This window comes from Cynoglossus semilaevis, unplaced genomic scaffold (genome assembly GCF_000523025.1).
Source record: "Cynoglossus semilaevis isolate Cse_v1.0 unplaced genomic scaffold, Cse_v1.0 scaffold302, whole genome shotgun sequence".
Taxonomy (NCBI): Eukaryota; Metazoa; Chordata; class Actinopteri; order Pleuronectiformes; family Cynoglossidae; genus Cynoglossus; species Cynoglossus semilaevis.
Genome location: NW_007585121.1, coordinates 2,824 through 26,247, shown reverse-complemented (window position 1 = coordinate 26,247; position 23,424 = coordinate 2,824). Strand labels below are relative to the sequence as shown.

At 40.6% G+C, this 23,424-nt stretch overlaps 3 protein-coding genes and 1 long non-coding RNA gene across 10 annotated transcripts in view; 2 read left to right on the top strand and 2 right to left on the bottom strand.

Annotated features, from left to right (window-relative positions):
- The window catches only part of abcd4 (ATP-binding cassette, sub-family D (ALD), member 4), a 9,539-nt gene extending 5,857 nt beyond the window's left edge, over window positions 1-3,682 (top strand). For 2 of the 6 annotated variants that reach the window (XM_025053726.1, XM_017030837.2), the window contains exons 12-20: window positions 143-232; window positions 359-564; window positions 925-1,016; window positions 1,145-1,181; window positions 1,640-1,701; window positions 1,796-1,848; window positions 1,931-2,007; window positions 2,417-2,532; window positions 3,155-3,369. In XM_025053726.1, coding sequence (XP_024909494.1) covers window positions 143-232; window positions 359-564; window positions 925-1,016; window positions 1,145-1,181; window positions 1,640-1,701; window positions 1,796-1,848; window positions 1,931-2,007; window positions 2,417-2,532; window positions 3,155-3,250 — 829 coding nt within the window. In that variant the 3' untranslated portion in view covers window positions 3,251-3,369. Of the gene's footprint in view, window positions 1-142; window positions 233-358; window positions 565-924; window positions 1,017-1,144; window positions 1,182-1,639; window positions 1,702-1,795; window positions 1,849-1,930; window positions 2,008-2,416; window positions 2,533-3,154; window positions 3,370-3,391 lie in introns of those variants that run through there. The other 4 variants (XM_017030838.2, XM_008337346.3, XR_003049046.1 and 1 more) reach the window with 4 other exon arrangements.
- On the bottom strand, window positions 3,516-13,130 carry acss1 (acyl-CoA synthetase short chain family member 1). Its single transcript, XM_008337349.3, has 14 exons — window positions 12,704-13,130; window positions 12,371-12,467; window positions 11,822-12,021; window positions 10,818-10,993; window positions 10,570-10,722; window positions 9,999-10,146; window positions 9,157-9,294; window positions 7,562-7,654; window positions 5,886-5,998; window positions 5,221-5,347; window positions 4,986-5,113; window positions 4,829-4,892; window positions 4,345-4,466; window positions 3,516-3,947 (listed from the first exon to the last, which is right to left on the bottom strand). Exons 1-13 carry the CDS (start codon window positions 12,984-12,986, stop codon window positions 4,396-4,398), a joined length of 1,791 nt encoding a protein of 596 aa, XP_008335571.2. The 5' UTR covers window positions 12,987-13,130; the 3' UTR covers window positions 3,516-3,947; window positions 4,345-4,395.
- On the top strand, window positions 7,559-23,424 carry LOC107988127 (uncharacterized). Of its 2 annotated transcripts, none has more exons than XR_001759790.2 (4): window positions 7,559-7,697; window positions 7,901-8,195; window positions 11,844-12,052; window positions 22,790-23,424. It is a non-coding gene; the product is annotated as an uncharacterized LOC107988127 (long non-coding RNA). The 2 variants fall into 2 exon arrangements; XR_003049047.1 differs by lacking the exon at window positions 22,790-23,424 and adding an exon at window positions 19,007-19,139.
- On the bottom strand, window positions 13,040-22,790 carry LOC103398664 (visual system homeobox 2-like). The gene is made up of 5 exons (XM_008337345.3): window positions 19,034-22,790; window positions 18,360-18,450; window positions 17,600-17,723; window positions 15,712-15,892; window positions 13,040-14,912 (listed from the first exon to the last, which is right to left on the bottom strand). Exons 1-5 carry the CDS (start codon window positions 19,449-19,451, stop codon window positions 14,578-14,580), a joined length of 1,149 nt encoding a protein of 382 aa, XP_008335567.1. The 5' UTR covers window positions 19,452-22,790; the 3' UTR covers window positions 13,040-14,577.

Genomic DNA, 23,424 nt, shown 5'->3' with positions numbered 1-23,424 from the left:
AAAGATAGTGGATATACTGGACAGAGGTGTTTAGAGATGGAGTTACCAAGAAAGAGGAGAAGAGGAAGACCGAGGAGGAGATTTGTTTTTGTGAAGTCCTCACAAAACAATCAAACTAGTTTCTGTCTGTGTGTGCTTTCAGGATTGGCGAGCTGATTGAGGAGATGGACAAAATCCTCCACACGCAGTGTGACTACGACCCAGCGTCAGGAGAAAACTACGACTTTGACAGGTTTGTGAATTTTCTTGTGTGCCTTAATACAACTGACAGTCATTTACAGTTAAAGAAACGAAGTCGACGGCTTCAGAGTTGATCAGGATGTAACCTCTGTTTTTATTCCCTCAATCCCGTCCACAGTGACTTCAACATCCATGCAGGCCCAGTGGACACCGCCTTCATCATTGACCACCTTTCCTACAAATCTCCGTACTCTGAACAGCTGCTGGTTGAAGACCTGAGTCTTACGATCAGCCAGGGGTCGCATCTGCTGGTGGTGGGAAACACGGGAACCGGCAAAACATCCCTGCTCAGGGTTCTGAACCGACTGTGGGAGGCGGACAGTGGTGAGAGAATGAGACCAAAGAATGTTTAATGTTACTGGATTTTATCGTGCGTGCACACGTGTAACTGTCTTAATATTTAGTCTGTGGTTCCAGGTCGTCTTACTTTCCTCTTCTTGTTGCTTCACCTAATCTCTATGGAAATTAACAGTTTAAACACATTACTGTACTGTGCAAAGGTTTCAGACAGGTGTACATTCATTACAACATTCACTGTATCCACCTGCACTTGTACTGTTACAGATTAGATGAGGCTAAAAACAAAAATTCATACCTCTTGTTAATATTTAAATATTCAACACAACCATAGTCAGATGCGTTAAAACCCATGTAGATTTCCTCACACTTTTTCTTTCTGTCCAGGTTTCGTCCAGATGACGACATGTTTTGGACCCAGGGGAACCCTCTTCCTTCCCCAGAAACCCTACCTGACTGATGGAACACTGCGAGAACAGGTTCGGTCTCCTCTTCCTCTGTTATGTCAGTTTTCATTTGAGTGGATGTGAAATGAATGAGATCTTTAGTAAAAAAAGAAAAAAAAACATTTAAGATTTCCTCTGACTTTCTGACTGTTCTCCAACAGGTCATCTATCCACTTAAGGACATTTATCCTGTGTCAGGTGAAAAGTTCTCCTTTTACCCAAGCTTCATTTACTCTGTGTTGCATTAAGAGTTTTACGGTGCTGATTGATGTTGAATGTTTATAATAGTTGAGTCAAAGAAACGATCAGATGTATGTACAGCATTTCTTCAAGCGCTGCAGAAGATGTTTCCTGTCTTAATAATGTTTTGATTTCACAAAACTTCACCTTGGTCAATGGATTTCTTCCATGGTCTATTCTCAAAGAAATTGTTTTTTTTTGTTCCTGTAATCTAACCACTGGAACATAGTTTGTTTTTTTTTTGGCTTCAGACATATATTTTTAAAAAATATTTATTACACAACAATAACCACAAACAATGGCTCATCTTTTCATTTTCACTTCTTAATAATCCTACTTTCTCTGTATTGATGCTACATTGTGTGACAAAATGATTTCTGATTCAAACAAGTGATATTTGTAGTTTTGATCCTAAGAATCTTCCTCAGGGTCAGTGGACGATGACCGGATCATACAATTCCTGGAATTAGCAGGAGTGGTGAGTACATCATTTTGTCTACATCTACCTGATCAATACATTTAATTTTAAAGTGTATTTCCTTCATTTTTATTCTAATTGTCTCTCTGTTCAGTCCAGTCTCCTGAAGCGGACCGGTGGTCTGGATGAAGATGTGGACTGGAACTGGTGAGAGCCATAACAGGAAGTCGTTTGGTTGTATTTGTGTGTGTGTGTGTGTGTGTAAACTTTCTCTCTTTCTCTCCTGCAGGTATGACGTTCTGTCGCCAGGTGAAATGCAGCGTCTCAGCTTTGCTCGACTTTTCTACCTGCAGCCCAAATATGCAGGTGAGTTAAAAAAACAAAACTTGATCCATTTAGTGACTGTGTTTTAAAAACTAGTCAGAACCATTGTTTATTAGATTTGATTAATTTATTTACTTGTGCTAACGAGAGAAAATACTAAAACTTGCTAAGAACCAATATATTTAAATGCAAACTACGACTGATTGACAGAACTAAAATATGCTATGTCCGTTAAAGAACATTGTTTCTACTGGTAATGGAGAAACATGTTGTATCTAACAAAAATCTGGTTGGATGCCCTCTCTTCTTAGACTTAAGTTCCTTCAAAAACCAGTGAAAACTCACCATTCCACCACAGTATTTGTCTGTTTCTGTTAATATGTCCCTGTGAAGAACACTTGTTGTCTTTATTATTGTTTTGTAATATGATTTTATTTCTCTCTGAAAACAGTTTTGGATGAAGCCACCAGTGCTTTGACAGAAGAGGCAGAGGGGAAGCTGTACAGAACCTGTAAGCAGCTGGGGATGACGCTCATCAGTCTGGGACACCGCAGCAGTCTGGAGAAGGTGAGTGTGTGTGTGTGTGTGTGTCTGTATGTGTTGGTATGTATGTATGGGTCTATATTTATGTAGATCCATACAGTATATACACATGCATACATACGCCCATGCATGTGTACATATACGCATACATACACACATTCATACACATATGCATGCATACGCACATACACACAAACACTGATGAGTGTATATATAATTTTTTATTTATTACCTTTGTATGTATATGTTCTGTGAATTCCTCCATTGTGAGACGAATAAAGGACCTCGTAATCCATGGGTGCACGTGTCTGTCTCTGTGTGTGCGTATATGTGTGTGCGTATGCATGCATGTGTGTATGCATACGTATATGTATGGATCTATATAAATATAGACCCACACATAAACGCATACACACGCACACACATACACTCTCCCTCTCCACGCTGCTTAAGTGTCCCAGACTGATGAGCTGCTTACAGGTTCTGTACAGCTTCCCCTCTGCCTCTTCTGTCAAAGCACTGGTGGCTCACACCTAAAAAGAAATATATATATATATATAACCTTGTATACAAACAAACATATACACACATATGTACACTTTAAAGGTTTATCCCTTGTGACTTTTTTTAATCATTTCTCCAACAGTACCACGTTGTCCAGCTTCAGCTGTGTGGAGGAGGTCAGTGGGAGTTTACTCGGTTAAAAGGAGGTGAGAGCAGCAGCAGAGATGAGACCAAGTGATTCTTTACCTAAAGATCTTACAGTGAGTAGTGACAACACTCAATTGCTCACTTTCTGCACTCAGCTGCTTCTAAAAAAAAAAAGGACACCCAAATGTGAAGTACACCAGTCTTTTTGTACTTACATTTTGTGTGTTTTGAGGGCGGACATGCTGTAACCCCTCACTGACTTTGCTGTGAATACATAAGGTGTGAACAACAAAGGCAACAGTGTGGAACTGGCAGAACAACGCAGTGAATAACAGTCAGCGTGAGTTTGACCACTCTTATGTAAAATCACAGTGGTTTATTGTTTACATTACACACAAAATATTGTCGTACAATGACTGCTGTCCTGTTTTCTAAACACTGCCTGGACATTAACAACATTTGTTTAGAGGATTTGTTAAACTTTTACATGTGCAATAAAAAAATAATAATTTGGTCGAAAACAGTAAGTTTTGATTCATAATCATTAGTTCAATGAACGTCTTTAGCGTATCTTCAAGTTCCGGCTGAAGTAAGACTAAGTAGTAAACACTTCATTTAGATGGCTGCTTTTCTTTGAGCTCACTGTGACCTTGGATGATCTCTTCAACCACGGTGGGGTCGTCCAGCGTGCTGAGGTCTCCCAATGTGTCCGTTTCACACTCCACGACCTTCCGCAGCACCCGCCGCATGATCTTTCCCGATCGCGTTTTAGGAAGACGTTGTGCAAACTGTGAAAATGACAGAAATAGAAATTAGATTTTTTTTTTTTTACATTGCGCATAGTTTTGTATTTTCTAAAATCAGTGTCAAAAAATCACTTCAATAAATAGATACATCAAGCATCTTCTTTAACCCCTAAATGAAACCTTTAAAATATAAGACTTTTTTTTGAAATCGATAAAGAGCATCAGGGATGATATATTGTTAATCTTCTGCTCCAGGTTTGTTTATTTTTCTGATTTAAAATCTACATTTTAGACATTTAATGTCAATAAACGTTGATAAAACGTAATTATCCAAAGCTGTTTTCCCCTAGAATTCTCTAAACTAGAAATATTTCTAGTACATAAGAGTGAAAAACATGTTTCCGATGGTTTACATATTAATTGAGTGAAACAGATTTACCTGGATGCCGTCCGGACAGGCGTACTTGGCGATCTTTTGAGAAACCATGTCTTAGAGTTGGCAACTTAGTTCTTGCTCCTTGGTGTCCACGCTCTTTTTTAGCACCACAAAGGCATAAACACCTAGAAGAAGAAAATAGTGAAGGAAAAGGGCCATCAGATGCTGATACAGTTCTTACACCAATGAGACTCAGGTCGAGGAAACTATTCTGTCTGTTTCTTTTTTTATTCTGAAATGTTAAAATGTTTTTTTTTTCAGTATTAGTGTTGAAATAAGCCTGAAAGTTGATGAAAAACAACTAAAGGTTATAATTTAGCTTCTGTCAATGACACTAGAATCAATAGAAACTGCATTAAGAAATATACTATTAATTAATGAAATCAAAATTTAATTAAAGAAAGTCTTGCAAAAGTTGCTTATTCGTGGAAAACTCGTATCTCGGGGCACCACTACACCTTAATTACTGGTAACTACAGCTGCTCACCTTGTCCTTTAATGTTGTGTGAATATCCTATGACTGCAGACTCAGCCACAGCTGGACACTGATTCTGTTAAAGAAGTCACAATCAGAGCTGAGTATTTCTGACCTTCAGTTTCTAAATATATGGAAGTTCAGTTCAGGGAACAAAAAGTGACCGTACCACTACATCTTCGATCTCGGCTGTTCCAATTCTGTGGCCGCTCACGTTGATGACATCATCAAGGCGCCCGGTGATCTGGTAATATCCTTCTTCAGATCGGTATGCTCCATCACCAGTGAAGAAATAACCTGACGTGAGGAACACAGAGTTAAACCAGTGCTGCACCAACATCAGTACCAGAACCAGTACTAGTACTGGTACTGGTACTGGTACTCATGTAAACACGTCCCCTTACCAGGATACGGCTGACAGTAGGTGGCAGTGAATCTCTGGTGGTCGTTGTGAATTGTTCGGGCCATTCCAGGCCAAGGCTGAGCGATGCACAGAGCTCCAGACGTGTTGTTAGAGGTGGCAACTTTACCCTGAGGAAATCACAAACAACACATTATGAATGGATAAGAAAAAAAGCACGTATTGAAAACGTTTTTTTTATTTTACATTTAACAATTTTAACACAATAACTGACTACCATTAGTATTACTGTGGGTTGGTGGGCAATTCGTTCCACAAAGGGGCGCTGTGGCTGCAGGTTTTTGTTCCAACCTATCCAGAACACACTGATTGACCAATCAACTGTTCACTTACCGTTTCAGCATCAACATCAATTTAATCCTAGGTTTTCAAAATGCTGCTCGTCTGTTTTTGTACGTTTGTGATGTGGGACACCACGCCACCTGTCTGCACAACCTGTGCATCACACTAGCGTGACAAACTGCAGTCGATACGGAGCAGCAGGACAGATTGTGACCGGAGGTTTGGCACAGAGAGAAAGAGACTGATTGTGGGAACAGAGGGGGTGTTGAAGAGTTGCAACTGTTCTATAATCCTTCGTCTGACCCATTGCTGTGGGGCAACGTCATTGAACACACACAGAAACACACACAGGGATGAGAACGGTACCTCACTGTCCATGAGCACTGGCTTTATCCCAAAAAAAGGTCTCATGGCCATTCCTGGGACAATCTCTGCGTCTGGTTGCGAAGGCCTGGGTGCGATGCAGATGCCACCGGTCTCTGTGGACAAAGAAGATAAAAACAGGACATGTTTTAGTCTTCTGCAGATTTTTGCTGTGTTTAACCCCCTTACATCCTCAGTCCAACATACAGGCCTGAGGCCAACAACAGATCAGCATATAATCTGGCTTCTAATTAAGCCACTCATTTGCAGATCCACAAAATGGATTTTATAAATATAAAGTCACTTAGTCTTAATTAGAGAAACTGGTGCAGGAAAATGAGATTAAACCGTAATCCTTAGTTAGTGAATCAGGATATCTGGGTCATATCTGTGTCAGTAAATCCCAAACCCACAACGCTCTGGTGTTGAATTATCGTCAGTTATATTTTTTGTTGTTATTTTTGGTTTTTGTCTCTGACTACGGCAGATTTGTTGCCATTTGGTCCTTTCTAATCTGAGAGACTGGGGATTAGACCTGGAGCTGATAATTCTGTGTTCACACAAAAGACACAGCTGGTTCCACAGTGTAGTTGTTAGCACGTCTGTTTACAAAGCTAAGAGTTCTTGGTCAGATTCCCAGAGTAACCACCAAGTCCCTCCATTAAAGTATCTGCTAAATGCATGAAAATATAAATCCTTTTAATTTATCTTCCCTAGTATATCCCAGGCTTGATTGTTCTCTGAACTGAATACTAAGTTAAGGTCCTCTATATTAAAAAACTAAGACTATATATATTAAACTTTGTCCACAACAGAAATTCTGCTTCTTTCTGCAAACCTGTTATTTTCCTTTGTTTACTTCTGTCTTCAACTGTTTGTAGTTTGTTCTTCCGTCCAGCAGATGGACACGTTCATTTCCTATAACTGTATTTATAACTATACCTGTGATGCTTCTAACTGGTATCTGGTGGTCAAAATCATTAGGAAACAAAAACCACTATCTTTTTCATTCTCTGTGGGTATTTAAGATGCTAAACAACTCTTTTTTATTTTATCTGAGTGCATGTGAGGTTTCCAGCTGAAGACTCTTCTGAGGTTCAGAGCGCTGTGAGATTGTCCAGATGTTCCTGTTCGACTGGCTGCTTTGGCAGCTTGGAAACATTACAGTCATAACATATTAATAAGTCTTAAACCAACGTGAGCGTTTGACACAGAGATATTTCTCCCTCCTTCCTAATGTTGTTTATATTGTTGCTGGTTTTAAATTCAAAAGCTTTGCTCTCAAGGTTATTCTCCTCCACTTCTCTCCGCTTTGTTTGTGTGAATGTGTGCGTGTGCACTCATGTGGCTCATGTGTTATATAAGAGTGTGGGTTTTTTTCTACAGATCCTGCAGACGTGGCTCTGTTTAAGGTTGAGTGAGTGAACTGAGCTGCCCTTTGCAGAGTCACCTTGAAGCCTTTACAGACTTCTGTGTACTACAGGGAACTACAGTACTATCACTACAGACTAGGCGACACGTGTGTCTGCAGAGACCTGATCTCAGCTCCACCCAAAATGTAGTTGACAGTGGGTGTAAAGATTAGAATATAGCCAGAACAAACTCAAATGTGTGAGATAAAAAGATGTAATGTGACTTTTGGATTATTTAAACAGTAACATCAGTGTGTTCCCATTCACCTGTTTGCCACCATGTATCCACCACAGGACACCGCTTGTCCCCGACCACACTGTAGTACCACTGCCATGCTTCGGTGTTGATTGGCTCACCCACTGCGGGAACACAAGAACAGAGTCACTCAGGGAACCAATGCAGGTATGTTCACTTGAAATAAAACGAATGAAAACTGCTATATATTTTTATATAGGAGTGCAGTAAAAAAAAAAAAACTTTCAAAATAAAAGCTAACCGGCAGCCAATGAAGTGCAGAGAAGTCAGCAGGGGAGGCAAACAGTACTCTATCTCACCTCAAGGGGTCGTGTGTGAACTGACAGGTGCTCTTCTGCTGACGTCAACAGGCAATTGAAAGTCGGCGTCAAGCTACAGCTAGTCTGCGCTGCATGATCCGACTCACTATGGAGTGGATTTCAAGATGGAGACCAACGCCGGAGCTAAAAGGTTTTCTTCCAACTAGGGGGCAGCAGAGTCGTTTTTTAAAATGGAGGCTGTGTGTCTTTGTTGCTTTCAAATTCAAGGATCGATTTGACATTGGATGAACAACGGAGACTGAACAACGGAGACTAAACAGCGTTCACAATGCTACGGTGAGGGAAAACCGACAGAAACAACCATGGACTTCATCTATGAGTAAAGGTAAGGCTAAAAATGGTTTTACGTTTTTGTTTTTGAAAAATAAGATAGAAGTAAGTAGAAAAAATTTAAGTATTTGATAACTAAATGTTTGGCCTAAATATTTTTTATTCTCCTCATTTTGATTAAAACACCAGAATTTAAAGTTTGAAAAATAACTGAAATTTTTACTGAATGTCAAAATCTGTGCTGCACTCAGCTCTATACTTTAATTTGTTTACAGTAAATATGACTTGCTCAGACACAAGAAGGGGCTCTGTCCATTTCTATAAAAGAAACATTGTTTGTAGGACAAATATGTTCCTGTGTATATGTTTGTGTTGGTGTCACTGTCATTGAAAGAGGAATGCTGATGGATATGAAGCATTACCAGGTGATGCTGTTGGATGAATAGTGAAATAAGTTGCTCTTTTCGGTTCTTACAATTGTAAATCTGACTCCAGAGGAGTCAGTGCCTGAGCAGCCATGAATCTGACTGCACGTCACTGGTATGATTTGATATTGCAATGGATATTTCTAAATGAAATCCAACCTAAATTGATTACATCTTTTTTTTCCTAACCCTGTTCACAGACACTAAATATGTTTCTGAATGAAACCATCTAAAGCTTTTGTCACAGATCTTTTGTTGTGACCCACTTAGACCCTTGACCCGACACATATACTTGCATGTTGTGACACAGAAGGGTCACTTTTCCACAGGAACTTTCCATTACAGTGATATAGTTGCCTAACGGAGATGGAAACTACAAAAATAAACTACTTGTTTATGTATTTGTGCTCTGCACTCTACTAAAGTTTAAAAGTTCCCAGTAAAGTTTTACTACAGCCTCTTTGAGTAATAACTGTTGCCTCTCAGAAGTAAACGTAACACAATGATGCACCAGCAGCTGGCCTGTGCAAAACTGTTACACAACACAAATGTTTACATTAGATGACGATAATTTCAGCAACTCTTTCATACCGGTGCCCAGAGTTTTGAGGGTGGAGCGGTCGTATTTTTGCACCCAATGGTTTCCGTACTTCAGCAAGAGGCGGATGGCTGTTGGTGCTCCATAAAACTGGTTAATCTTCAGTCTTTGAACCATCTCCCAGTACCTTCCTGTGAACCAACAAAAGCATGTCTTTGTTACTGATGAACATAAATAACTCTCCTTCTTGGAGCATGACTTTCACCTCAATATTGCTGTGTTGTTGTCAGCAGTTCCACCTTCACAACAACACTGCAGACTGTTTATACATAAGCAGTGTCAAAGGTTCAACTGTAAACAGCTATTCATAGACAACGACAAGGTGGAGCACAGCTGCTGGCAGTGGTCAATGAAACTCTTAACACAGAATATTACATTTTATATCCACATCACAAAATGTCAGCACTGATGCTTATAAAGTAGGATGATGGCACGTCCTGGTGCACTTTTTTATTATTTTATTGACTCGTCAAACCAGTACCTTAAAGTTCAAAAGGTCAGAAGTGTATCACCTGACCTTGACCAACTGACACTTAATACATAATCAGTTGTAGTGAGCATTTGTGCCACATTAGTAAGTAACGCATTAACATTGCAAACATAGTGATAATGACTGAGACCAGTGCAGTCATCAGAGACATAAATTCAAATCTATAACAAGAGCTGCAGCCAGATTTGAAATAAGCAGAGCCTCAGTAGGGCTCATATCCAATTCTATGACATCACATGGATCACATGTAGAGCAACTTATGACACCTGACCAGCAACTGTGCTATTGTGTTCTGTCTTGATTGTTAGCTGTTTAACCTGTGTGTGAAATATTTCTCATTTTTACCTGGGTCAGGGTAGATTGGAGTGCTCTCAAACAAAACCGTAGTTCCGCCGTTGGCCAGTGGTCCGTATACAGCATAACTGTGGCCCGTAATCCAGCCAATATCAGCCACACAGCCGAAAATGTCTCCATCATTATAACTGAAGACGTACTGTTGACGAGAGGGGAGACTGATAAGATAATGGCATGGGGTGTTAAAAAAAACAGATAAAAATACTTTGGAACATGATGAAACCTATAGATGTACTGGTGACAAGAGCATACTGATAAGATAATGAGATATAGTGAGCGAGAAAGAAACTGATAAAATGACTTTTAGGTAAATATTGAAAGCTGAAGGAGTTTATTGACTTAACTGGTGACAGGAACAGAAACCAGTAAAAACAAGGTAACAAAAACACAGCAAAAAGAATTAACATTCAAAGCTGTAAGGTTCACATTTTTAAAAGAATTAAATTAAAAATATGTACCGTCAACAATAAACATCTAATGAATATAGTACCAATAGTCAGTTTAAAACTTGGAACAGTCTTCTCAAACCATTCTCTAACCTCAGTCATTTCTACAACCGTACCCTGTGTGTGAGAGCAGCATACAGCAGATATCCAGCCTGAGTGTGGACCAGTCCCTTAGGTTTCCCTGTGCTGCCTGATGTGTAGAGTAAGAATAAAATGTCTTCACTGTCCATGGCAGCCGGTTCACACACCACAGCCTCCTTCATCATCTCCTGCAGGGGATTGAAGCATTCATTTGAATTGAGGAGCCAGTCTGATGGGGCAGAATGACAGTGTGGCCAACATGGCTTTCTGACTGATTTCTCACCTCTTCCATGGGAACATCTCTGTCCGTCATAATGACGGGATTCTCTGTCCTCATGGCCACAAAAACCTGCTTCACAGTAGGACAGCTTTGGACGGCTGTGTCCACGGTCTTCTTCAGCTCTATGACTCTTCCTCCTCTGACGCCCTGGTTTACTGTGATGACCACAGTGGACTGGGCTGGAAGATGTTGACAGAAAAGAATAAAGATTATTCACCTCTGCATTGATTTCCTTTGTTTGTCTGAACTTTGGTTCTGCCGAGGGAAGTCCTAGCTAAAACAATGAAAGTCCCCGTGTTCACTACACAACATCAACCAATGTGGCCACTTTGACTGTTAAAAACGTTGGCAACTTCTCAAAGGGCTGTTGAAATAAACCCTGTGTAACCACTAACAGGTTGTGCAACTCAACAGAAGGACGAGCAAATATTTAAATGTACTAATCATTTAACAAATAATTAATATGAATTCAGTCCATCCTTCTACATAATAGATGGATTTACGAAATTGACTATTTTAGATTAAGTGTTCTGATGTTGTGAGCTAGCCTTACACTACAGGGTATGTGTTCTTACAAGTAATGACATAACTTAAATCAACATTTATATATTTATTTGCAAGTCTAACGTTAGTTGTTGATGTGACAGATAACGGCAGCAGACGTGATTGGAGATTAAACCGCCAGGGCGGGTTTAAGACTATTCATCCGTCTCCGACTACGTCTGCGTAGGATCAAGTTGTCTGAACAGAGCAATGGCACTCATCAACAACTAATCATTGACACCTAATTGCACAAAATTAAAAAATAAAAACAGCTTATTTGGTCAAAATGGAGGAACATTACTAGGCCTTGTATACATGGATGTTCTTTGTGGACTCTTCTGCTGCCAAACAACAACAACAATAATAATAATAATAATAGAACAAATATATATTGTGTATAGTAATACATTGCTGATGTAACATGCATATTGGATTTAAACATTGATTATGACTCATTGTCTCACCATCTCTGATTCGCTCTGACAGAGCCTCGGCACTGAACCCAGCAAACACCACGTTGTGGGCGGCACCGATACGTGCACAGGCCAACATGGACGCCACTGCCAGGGGGCAGGCTGGCATATAGATGGTGACACAGTCGCCCTTTTTTACACCGTGGCGTCTCAACAGATTACCCAGGCGACACGTCATCTCCAGCAGCTGCCTGTGAAAGAATACAAGTGGTCAACTCTCAGGTAAGTGCAGTCAACACACGCACACACACACACACACACACATAGAAGTGTGTATTAACTCTTGATCAAACACTGGCATCAGAACTTGTCAAAAAATGTCAACAGCATCAAAAGAAAGAAAAAGTGCATGTAGCACTTGCAGCAGGTATAGAATCATGGGCCAAGTTAGTGACTCAAATTTAACGTTCAATCACATTCTATTTTAGCAGGAAGCTCATGAATACATACTGTGGGACTTGTGTCAGTGATGGGAAAGCGGAAGTGTCATATAATCCCAGAATAATTTATTAGTAACAGGATTAGGATGTGCTTGCTGACCTGTAGGTGATCTTGACCTCAGAGCCAGGCTCATCTTTCTCCCAGATCAGAGCCACTCTCTCTGGACTTGTGTGGACATGACGGTCCAGACAGTTTACTGGAAGTCACACGCACGCGCGCACACACAAACACGCACGCACGCACAAATACATAGATTGTAGATGACAGTTTATCAGATACACTTATCTGAAGACTGTAGTGGTGCGTTCAAAGTACGACAAGGTGCATTTAAGGACTCGGGTACGTCTTGTTGTGAAACCTTTGTTGCGGATGTTTGATAAACAACTCCTCCGTAAAACTAGTGTCGTCGTTGAGATAAAGAGTCGAACTTACTGGACACGTTGAGTTTTCCTCCGTCGAACCATTTTATCCTGCCTTGGCTCAGATCGCAGTCCTGGACCGCTGTGAAGGGGCTGATCCAGCTGAGCCTGTGTCGAGCCACCGCGGACCAGAAAGTATCGCTATTAGAGACGGAGAAGTCCTGAAGTGACGAGCGGCTTGAAACCCCCTCAAAGCCCGCAGCCTCTGGCATGAAAGCCGCGGTGTTGCAGCCCCTCCGACCCAAAACATGAGAATAGGACCTGAGGATCCGAGAGCTGAGAGAAACGAACCACATTCTTTCTTTGTTGTTGTTGCTGCTGCTGCTGGTCTGTTATGTCCGGGTTTGGGTTTTTTTTCGCTTGTTCACTTCACTTTTACGCAACCCAACGCAACTTGTCCGTTCCGACCAGCTCTGCGTCACAGCCTGTGAGGAAATCCTGAAAAGTCCGTAGCGTTAAAGTGCAGTAAATAGTGTTTGACTTTGAATTCCCGTCGTTTATAAGTGTAGGGTGGGGTAAAGGGGTGGAGGGTGAAGGAGGTGGGATGAGAGGACAGGGACAAGGGGGAGCAGAAAAAGGTGCAGGAAATCTAAAAGTGAAAGTGAAAGATGATCCGGGGACAACGAATCTGACGTTCACCTTTCACCTAATTTAGCTGAAAGGGGTTTTTTTAAGTACATTTACATATAAATATTTTTAATCACAAACAAACACGTACGTGTACGTGGATCTGAATGTTTTTTTTTCAATCGGCATAACCTCGTAGACGTAAACACTCGTCCAGTTTTTTCCAGTTTCCAGTTTTTGGACCCCGCCCAAACAGCACAGCCCCCAACCAGCTTGACACAGTAGCTCACACTGTTATCACAAATTTATGGTTAGATAAGTGAAATATAGTGTAATAAAATATTAATTTGAATGTTCACAGGGTCACAGTCAATTTCCCTAGTTCAGATGGGAATATCTGGTCTTAAAAACTGAATATACTGTATATTATGTTATATTACATTATATATTTATAATGATTTGATTTTTTTAATTTTTGACTGACATTGTGAAGCACTCATAGATCAACTCCCTGCAAACATCAACCTGAAACTATTCAACTTTTAAACTAACATCTACATAGTAAATAGTATTTCATGTGACCAGGCTGAGGCAGACAGGTTTCATCCCTCAGGCTGTTTAGAAAGTGAGACAGTAAAATGTAGAAAACCAAATGTGTCTCATTGTAACAGGACGTCTGTGTTGTTGTTGGTGGTGTTTTGGGTGTGCACTCCTTACTGTTAGCTGAAGGACAGGACTCTGAATTCTTAGGTGGACCAAAACCTGGTTCTAACGAGGAAAAATGTTGTACTAATGTTCTGGTTAGTTGGTTAGTTAAACATGAGTACAGCATAAAGGCACATTTGTGAGGAGATTTTAAATAATCATTTTTATTTGGCCTACAGTAACATTTATACAAAGACAGACACAGATAGTTGATATGAAATATAAACATATGTACAGTTTTAGGTTCGGAACATTTTCAGTTGTTATGCAGAAAAGAACATTTTTTAGTTCAAATCTGCCATTAGAAAGAGGTCAAAGGTCACCATCAACTTCTAATGACCTTGCAGATAAGGTGATGTTATTGCTGTGGTAGAGGAGCGCTAAAATTAGCTAAACAAAAATGAAATGTTGTTTTGTGCAGTAAATGGAATTTAATTTCAGGAACTAAAACTGCCTCTCACATTGATTCATATATACACATAGAGTGGGGCTCTTGTTTAGTTCTCAGATGGACCACACTTTAGGTCCTGACCCACCGTTTGAGAAACAGTAAAAGTTCGGTTTGTGTTCTGCCTCTGCTGCGTCTAATGAGGGGAAGTCCTTCAGCCTTACTTCTCACTTGCTCTTCTCCACCTCCGACACTTCCTGCTCCGTCTCCGGATCGTCTCCCTCTTCTTTGTGTGTTTCGTTTCCGTTCGTTCTTCCAGAAGCGCTGCCCAACATCTTGGCACTGTGCTGCAGGGCCTTCGCTCTCAGTACAGCGATACTGTTCTCTCTCAGTTCCTGGTTGGAAAGCAGGGAGTCGGTGTCCTCCCTCTGTTTCTCCTCCTCGTACTCCTTCACCTTGTTCACTGGTTGCTCTTGTGCCGGTGCGTGCGGCTGCAGCGTCATCAAACTGGGTTTGCAGCCTGAAGAAGTGTGTGTGGTGTCCACTGACTTCTTGTGCATACCTGACAAGACGAGAGGAGAATAATGGGTGACGAAAATAGTAAATAAAGGTGACACTTTTAACTAAATAGTGCATGGATTTCACTAATTAAGTACAATTGTAGTTTATCATTCTTATATCACAGTTTGTGGTACAGAACTATTTTAATTTCAAAGGACACACTGGCATGTAGACTGGAGGAGCCTTAAATTTAAACCTGACCTTCTAGCTAATAAATAAAACTTCTCTTTAAAAAGTGTGTAGTTAACATGTCATGAATAAAGTTGTGATGTGACTTTACCCCCACTCCCTCCGCCCCCGTGTCATCATAGCTATTACATCAACATAATATTTCAAACAGAAAATGTAATGTGTAAAACTGAGAACGCCAAATGTCTAAATTGTGACTTTTTTTTCCAATGACGTTACTGAGTGAAACTGAGTGCAAGAGCAAATAAAGAGGGCGGGGCATCTTATTCAATTAGACCCTCCTAATTGATTTAAAATAATCAATTGACATGAGGTGATGCAGGAGATTTGAACTAATCTGTCCTGATGAAGTAGGATTATCACTGCATCGACTGTTGCCCTCTATTGACACACAGCCGCCTTTGCTGGCTCCGAAGGACGGTATACTGTAGGCTTTTTATTTCTGTGGAAACAAAAACTCTGCAATAAAAGTCTGCTTTGGTTCCAAGATCAGAATGATCTTAGGAAATGCTACATAATTCGGCCAAATCCCAACACACAGACGGATTTTAGGTTTAGTCTCAACTTAAGCTGTGGCACAGAAACCTGACCACGGTTCTCCAGCAGCTCACCTAGTAACCATGGAGCGTAGGACTCCGTGACTCCATCCTTGGCCGACTTGAGGATGGAGTCAGGCAGAGGGATGGAATGTCGGACCATGGCTCCGTACAGACCGTACTCGGCCATAACACTGCTGCGGCCCCAGCACTTCTCCTTTTTCCTCCACTTGGCTCGACGGTTCTGAAACCACACCTGGAACAATTGACAGAGACAATAATTATTCAGTATGCACTTATACCTAACGTCCACCTGTTAATAACAGAGGGTTTTACCTCCGTGGTAAATCTAATTCATTAAAATGTCTTCAATATGACAAAAAACATTGATACGTTCAGATAAAATGCTACCATTTATAAATCGAGCGTCATTTCATATTGGGTTTACAGTATATCTTAAGAACCGGAATAACGTTCTCGTAAATAGTGTATTCTGTTAGTAGTAAAATAGTGACATCTGGTGGAATTGTGAAAGACAACATCCAGAATTTAAAATCACGATGTAATTTTTAAGTGCTTGTGTTTATATGGGGCTAATTTGTAGTTTTATTTTATTTTCTCACTATCTGCAGACATAATACTAGCACTAACGGCTAGCAGCACTAACACTACTACTGTGTTCAAATGTAGTATTTGTACGTATGTGCATTTTTACCCTTCGAGCTCTGCAAGTGCCAGGATTGATTTTCCACCATGTCACTGCCTGAAACTGGTGAATATGGATGAGCAAATCATGAGCATCCTAAAATGGCTGAAGAGACTGAATGTGAATGCAGGCAATGGTTTGGACTGTGTGTGTACGTGTGTGTGTGTGTCTGTTTTTTAGAGCTGGAATTAAAAACGATCAAAGCAGAGGCAGAGAAGCTATTCAGGTAGATCTGATGATAACCTTCATCTCATAAAAAAGATGGGCCTCAGATGAGCAATCATGCTTTCTGACAGCATCTCTGTGTGTGTGTGTGAGAGAGAGAGTGCACGTGTGTGTGTCTTGACCCCAGGGGCGATGAGGCTGATTGAAAAATAAGTTAATTTCCAGTTGGGATCGATGGGAGACAGGCGATCAAATATCATGGGAAATTAAAATGCTGACAGCTGCAGCAGCCAGGCACGGCTCCTCTGCTCGGTCTCTGACCTCTGCTTATTAATTTCTGCGTAGTTATCATTTCATTTCAGAGCTGCAGGTCCTCGTCTCACTGTGGGAGAGGTGATGACTTCTTAACTAAATTAACTAATTACACCGAGAGGCTGAAGTGGCTGCTAATGTGAGAGCAGCAGGATGATGATGATGATGATGATGATAAGAAGGATGATGATGACAGTGGCACTGATTTATATCTCTGTGCAGGAGACAGTGTAATTCTACCTTGTTAGAAATGATCTACAGTGAAGGACAAAATAACCATCGCCAGCTGAAAGAAACAACTGTGTACCATCGACCAGTGATTCCCAACCACTGGGCCGAGGCACACTAGTGTGCCGTGAGAGATCATTAGGTGTGCCACGGAACGTTACCCAATTTCACTTAATTGGTCTGAAAAAATATTATTTATCTTGCAAATAATTTTTCTTAATTTGCAAATGCGTGGCAGGCAGAACAATTAAAAACTTGTCCGCCAGGTGGCAGCAAAAAGCTATGAGAACTAAAAAAAGAAAATCAGAGCTGTTGAAGATCTTTGTGTTTTTCGTCAATTCCTGCCAATATATTAGTGTTGTCTTCAACAAAACAGGCAGAGATTTTAGTCAATTATGAGGTAATTTAAACCTGAAGGATATTATATTTTATTACATATACCTTTTGTCAGATTTATGTTTAGAGGTGTGGGAAACGTTGCCATAGACCGTAGAACATACAGTACACCTGCATCTGTGTTTGACACATCACCATCACTTCACACAAACACACCTGTATCCGGTCCTCGGGCAGTTCAGTCTTCATAGACAGCATCTCTCTGGCGTAAACATCAGGGTAGTGGGCTTCGTTGAAGGCTTTCTCCAGCTCGTCCAGCTGATAGGAGGTGAAAATGGTTCTGAAAAGGGGAAAGAAACAAAACAATGTCAGAATTGTCTGATTAGTCACTTATCTTTAGAGCTTATTGGTTTACACGCTAAACATTTGTATTTTTTGTCATTTCATTTTTTTTACCTGTACATAAAAATAAATTTACTTTAAACAAATTTTAATCTCTTAAATTATGTAATAAGTTTATTAATTTTCCAATTAAAATACAACCATTTTTTTCATTTTTGTGTATTTTAAAACAAAAAAAACAAATATAACAAGATGATCAACAAATTTGAATTTCTATCTCTTTTGGACAACGTTTTAGGAAGAAAATTCTAAACTGCAAACTGTCAGACAAATTGGTGGTTTTAAAAAATAAAAGCCACACGAAAAAAAAATTGTATAAAAAAACGTGTATGTACAAATAAATAAAACATACAATTCTTGTATGTGTGTGTGTGTGTGTGTGTATGTATACACACACACACACACACACGGTGTGGTAAAACAGTACGCGGCCCAGCTCCTCTTCCGTAGATATTTCACCTCTGACGGCGCCGCATGACATTATTCAAAGGCCCGAACATAAAGTGATAAAATAAACACGTTTTAAAAAGAATTCTTCAACATAAATATTTAATTTCACTCAGTGTGGTTTTACCTGTGCCGTCGTTTCTTTCTTTTCTTGCTCTGATTCAGAGAAGATTTGGAGAATTTCTGCTCAGCCGGAGACAGACTCATGTCGTCAGAATCTGACAAAGATAATAATAATATTAATAAAACAATAACATTTTTATTTACATGTTGCAATACAATTGCTGTTTATTGACAATGTTATGAATTGATAAATTGATTGATAAATATTAGACAGCGGTAAACGAGCACTTTTTTATAAATCCGTCTCTTATTCTGACAGATATTTAATTATTATATTTTTGTCAGTATTCGGTGTGTCGTTTATATTTCGACCTTTTGACTAAATAAAATAACCCAGACGTTGACATCCGTAATAACTACGTTTTGATCGGCGTTCGCCGCGCATTTATCCGTTATGTTAGTGAAATATTGTTTATATATTTTATAATTTTGTTTTCATTTACGAAATAATAGTTATTAATTTATGTGTTTTTAATCAATATAATATTTCAGAAGGATGATATTATTTGATTTATTTGGATTCATGTCACCGACACGTGCGGTTTTGACAATTCTGTAAAAATAATAATAATAATAACTGGGTTAAAATAAATAAATATTCTACTAGTGAACTCTTCGTGAACTAAAACGTTGATTCGTCGCCCTCGGCAGAAAAACCCACCACAGGCCCGGACTCACCGGAGCTGGATTGCGCCGCCTCCATCGTCGCCTCCCGGTGCGCGGCTCTGTGCAGCGGCTGCAGGTGAACGTTCTGCGCCTCCGACAGCACCTGCTCCAGAAAAGCGGGCTGACTGTAGAAGGAGTGAATCCCCTCTGGTCCCAGCAAACTCACACCGACCCCGAGCCCATGATGCCCGTGGCCCAGGGCCGTCCGTGCAGCCAGCAGGTGCGTCCGCGGCGGCAGAGCCTCCAGGGGCCGCCGCGGTACCGCTGCGGGAGGCTCCTTGTTGAGGCCCAGCAGCTCCTGGATGCCAAAGCCGGTGCGCCGGTGCACCGTGGGGGCCATCTTCCAGGGCGGAGGAGGATGCTGGGACACAGGTGGTGGTTTCTGTTTGTTCTCAGTGTCTGAAAACACGCTTCCCTCTTTCCCCGTCATGTCTGTTCTCTTCTCTCCTGCTCTAAAACTGTCCGCGGCGGCGGTGGGAGTGATGCTGCTCTGGAGCTCTGCTGTGTTTATATTCAACAGGCGTCAGCCAATCACAGGAGAGGAGGCACAAGCTCTCCTCAGAAGCTTCGACTGAAAATAAAATAGAAATCTCTGATAATCGTCAAAACAGACAAACACAAATACATTTCCCGAAGGAAACTCCCGGTGGATTAATGAAGGTCTATCCATCTAACGAAACTTTGACTTTAAATGACTCGATGTCTGTCTGAAGACTTAACACTTTACAAGGATAAGTTAATTATATATACTAATATAAATCAAACACTGCATCAAAATCAGGATTTTTAATTAAATCAAGAGACACGAGTCAAAATTCAAACAAGAATTCGTTCTAAAATTGTAAAATTCAAGTCAAAATTCTAAGAGAAAAATCTGATTTTTTCTCTTGATTGTCAGTCGTTTAAAAAATAAAATCAAAAAAATTGAAAATATTCAAAAAAGAATCAGGTTTCTGGTTGAAAAGGGTAGAATTTTTAAATAATGTCAAAATTCTGATTATTTTTTACGTTAATCCCAGAATTCTGGGAATCTGTGAGGAAAATAATTCTGATGAAAGATTTATATTATTATATAAATTATAAAGTAGAAGTTACTTGAAAAAAATTCTGACGTTTGAGCTTTAAGTCAAAAAGAAAACTGACCTGGATTTGATTTCCGGAATTTCGAGTTATTTAGAGAAAAATAATTTAACATGAAAATCAAAGCTCTGATAAAATGACAAACACTCCGTTGTTGATGGAAAAAATCTAGACAAAAAAATGTAAGTAGAGGAGGAAGAATCTGAGGGGGAAACGATACTCTGAGAGGGAATTAGGTTTTAAAACAAATCTGGATTGTTCTTTCTTGGCGTCAGTGATTTTTTTCCCCGCCTTCGTCTTTGTCGTGTGTCTGTTGGCAGAACAGCAGAGATAAATATTATTGATCGTGTCAACAGAAAAACTCTCCAACTCACAACAGCCCATTTTTCTCTTAGTGAATCCATCAACACTCAGTGATTGATCCGTTAACACTGGACTGCGGCTCCATCACTAACGTCCCTCTTTGCGCCAACAGCAGCTCATTTGCATATTCTAATTAGGCTTTGTCTTAGCGCATCTGTTGATTGGACCATTGGGCTTTAGGTTTTAACTCGGGTCAGATGATAAAGACTACATTGTCCCAGTCTGGGGTTTTTTAGGACAGGGCAAGGTGGCAATTAAACAGCAGACAAAACAGTGGGGCAAATAGTGGAGCACATTGTTGCGGCAGATTTATTTGGCTCCTGAGGTTCAAGCGTTTCTGTCCCACGTCTGCTAACAGACGCAACCAGCTTTGGCGCACATTGAAAGTGTTCGTGGGCATAAATCAGATTTCTGAAAGTGAGAGCGAAGACTTCCGGGATCCGAAGATTATCATCATCGTCATCATCGACTTAAACCCACCACAATGTCGAAAGAACCTGAAGTCCATCTCCCGAAACCTAATCCCCTCTAATCAGCTATTATTCAATTATTGCGCACTTTCAATCGTTCGGACATAATTTGCGGCACACGTTTGGACAGCTGGGGACCGGGATGGCGCTCAGGAGACTTTATGGAGATGAGAGGACGCGCAGAGAGTCCAGTGTCTTCATCAGCACTGGGACATGTGGTGATGAATAAATAAATAAAAACCCCGCTCCCACGGGAGCGTTTGTCTCACCCGTGGACGCCTCACCCGGGCCGGGAGTGAAGGTTCGGACAGATTTAGTGCTGCGCTGTAATCTGAGGCGAGATCAGTGGCATCGCTGTACTCACGTCACGTGACTGCGTTGTCGTCACTAAAGGTGTGTGTGAGAATAGAACCGTCAACACATTTTCTAGCGTCGTAGTCCTGCACCGAAAAACAATCATTTTAAAAAGTATATTAGTATATACTGCGAGATTACTGCAGAGGCGGGGAGAAAAGTAAATGTAATTTCAATATTTTCCCACAGGGAAAATGTCCCTGATTTGTGTTTTTATTTCCTTTAGTCAATGAATGTAGGACTTATTGTGTTTTAAATGAAGTTCATAAATTGTAATGTTTCCATGTGGCCACATAAAAAGTTCTATTATTTACAATTTTGGCGACAAATCTGAGATGCTTTTGCTGTATCTTACTCAAATATTGATCTGTTTTTGGTAGATAGTTTTACTCAATTTTAGCTGTACTCTTTGATATATAGTATTTACCATTCTTGATAAACATCGAGTTATTTACCTTTAATAATAGAAGAGTACGACTGAATTAAAGGCCTCACTGCACCATTCAGGTCAACTGAACGTCGTATGTTTTGTAAAAGTTCTTGACACCTTGAACAAAGGTGATTTCAAATACTTTGGAGATGATTCGCTGATTTCTGACCTTGACACAATCCCTCAGACTAATGAGGGACAACAGCATCTAGTCAAATATGGACTCTGTCTACCGTCTCACTGTGGCTCAGACGTGTTTTTGCCGAGTGTCTGGACCACATCGTTTCCTTCTGTCTGATTTTCCTCCGTCTTTTGTCTGCGGCGGCAGAGACGGCTCTTCTAATCTGGCTAATTGCGTTTCCCAGGGCTCTGGGTTCGGGGAAGAAGAGCTGGGTCACCAAACAGCCGTTGATCAAAACATCCCATTAAGGTGAAGAAACAAAAGGCCCTCACAGTCCCAACAATGCACCACTGGTGATTCAACAGTAGGCTCCATGGGCACAAAGAATTAATTAGGGCAATAACTTCATGCCACTGCCGTTCTATAGTCTCCATTTCTGTGTGAGCGCATCTTTTTATGCTCTGAAGTTTGTCTGACTTGTGTGCACCGCATTCCCCTGCCGCATGTGCACATGTGTGATCGGCATAATGAGGAAGATACTTTGGGAAACACGGGGAGAGAGAGAGAGAGTGAGAAGGAGAGAGAGACAGAGGAAGAGAGAGAGGGGGGGCTCCACCTCTTCATCCCAAATAACCCAGCACCAAAACTTTCCTCACTCTGGTCACTTCTAACGAGAGTGGACATAATTACTTGCGGCCATTTCTCGTCTAATTAGCAAACTCTCAGAGTGGACAGGAGCGAGCAGTTAGGCAGGAGAAGGGAATTGGACAGGCATGGCAGGGGCAACACAAAAAGGGGGCCCCTGGTCCCAGGGTAATTAGGTGAGACAATGCCCCTGACTGTTTCCAGCCATGGCAGCAACTCAGAACTGGGGCCGAGCAGGCAAGTGGACACCCCGCGAGGCTCAACTCCCCGAGACCCTAGTAAGCCACTAATTGTCCTTCTTTCAGGTTCACATGGGCCGCACCAGCAGACATGAAGACATGAGGACATGAAGACAGCCTGCTCCACGTCTCCCGCAGAGACTGTTGGCCCCATCCCACAGAAAAACAGAAATTTAAGCTGACTTGCTCGGGTCTTCAACTGTTGGGCCTCAAACGTCTTTAACTCAAAAGCCTGAGGTCCCGCTAATAAATTGTGACAGCGTCCTAAACCTGGACAATTGTCCTGTGCAGGAGCAGGTGGGCTCAGAGGGGTGAGGCCATGATGTCATCAGTTTGGTGGCTCAAATAATCAGAATAATTGTTTTGTTTTTTTAAATGTAGCCAAAATATAGAATAATAACAGAAAAAAAAACAGACAAATGTGAGCCAGGAATTGTTAGCATTAGCATAAAATACAGCTAAAAAACACCAACAAGCTAAAAAACTGTGCCAGTCAAAATAAATCAAAACATTTAGAAATGTAGGAATAATAAATGAGTATAAAAGAATATAAAAGATGTAAACCAAAATTTAAAAACTGTGGAGAAATATCCCTCCAGATTAAAACATAGTTTAAAAGTGGAAAGAAAATACAATAAGTAGTCTGTAAAAATATAGAATATAGTTGGCCAAAAATTACAAATATGAGTTAACATTGATGG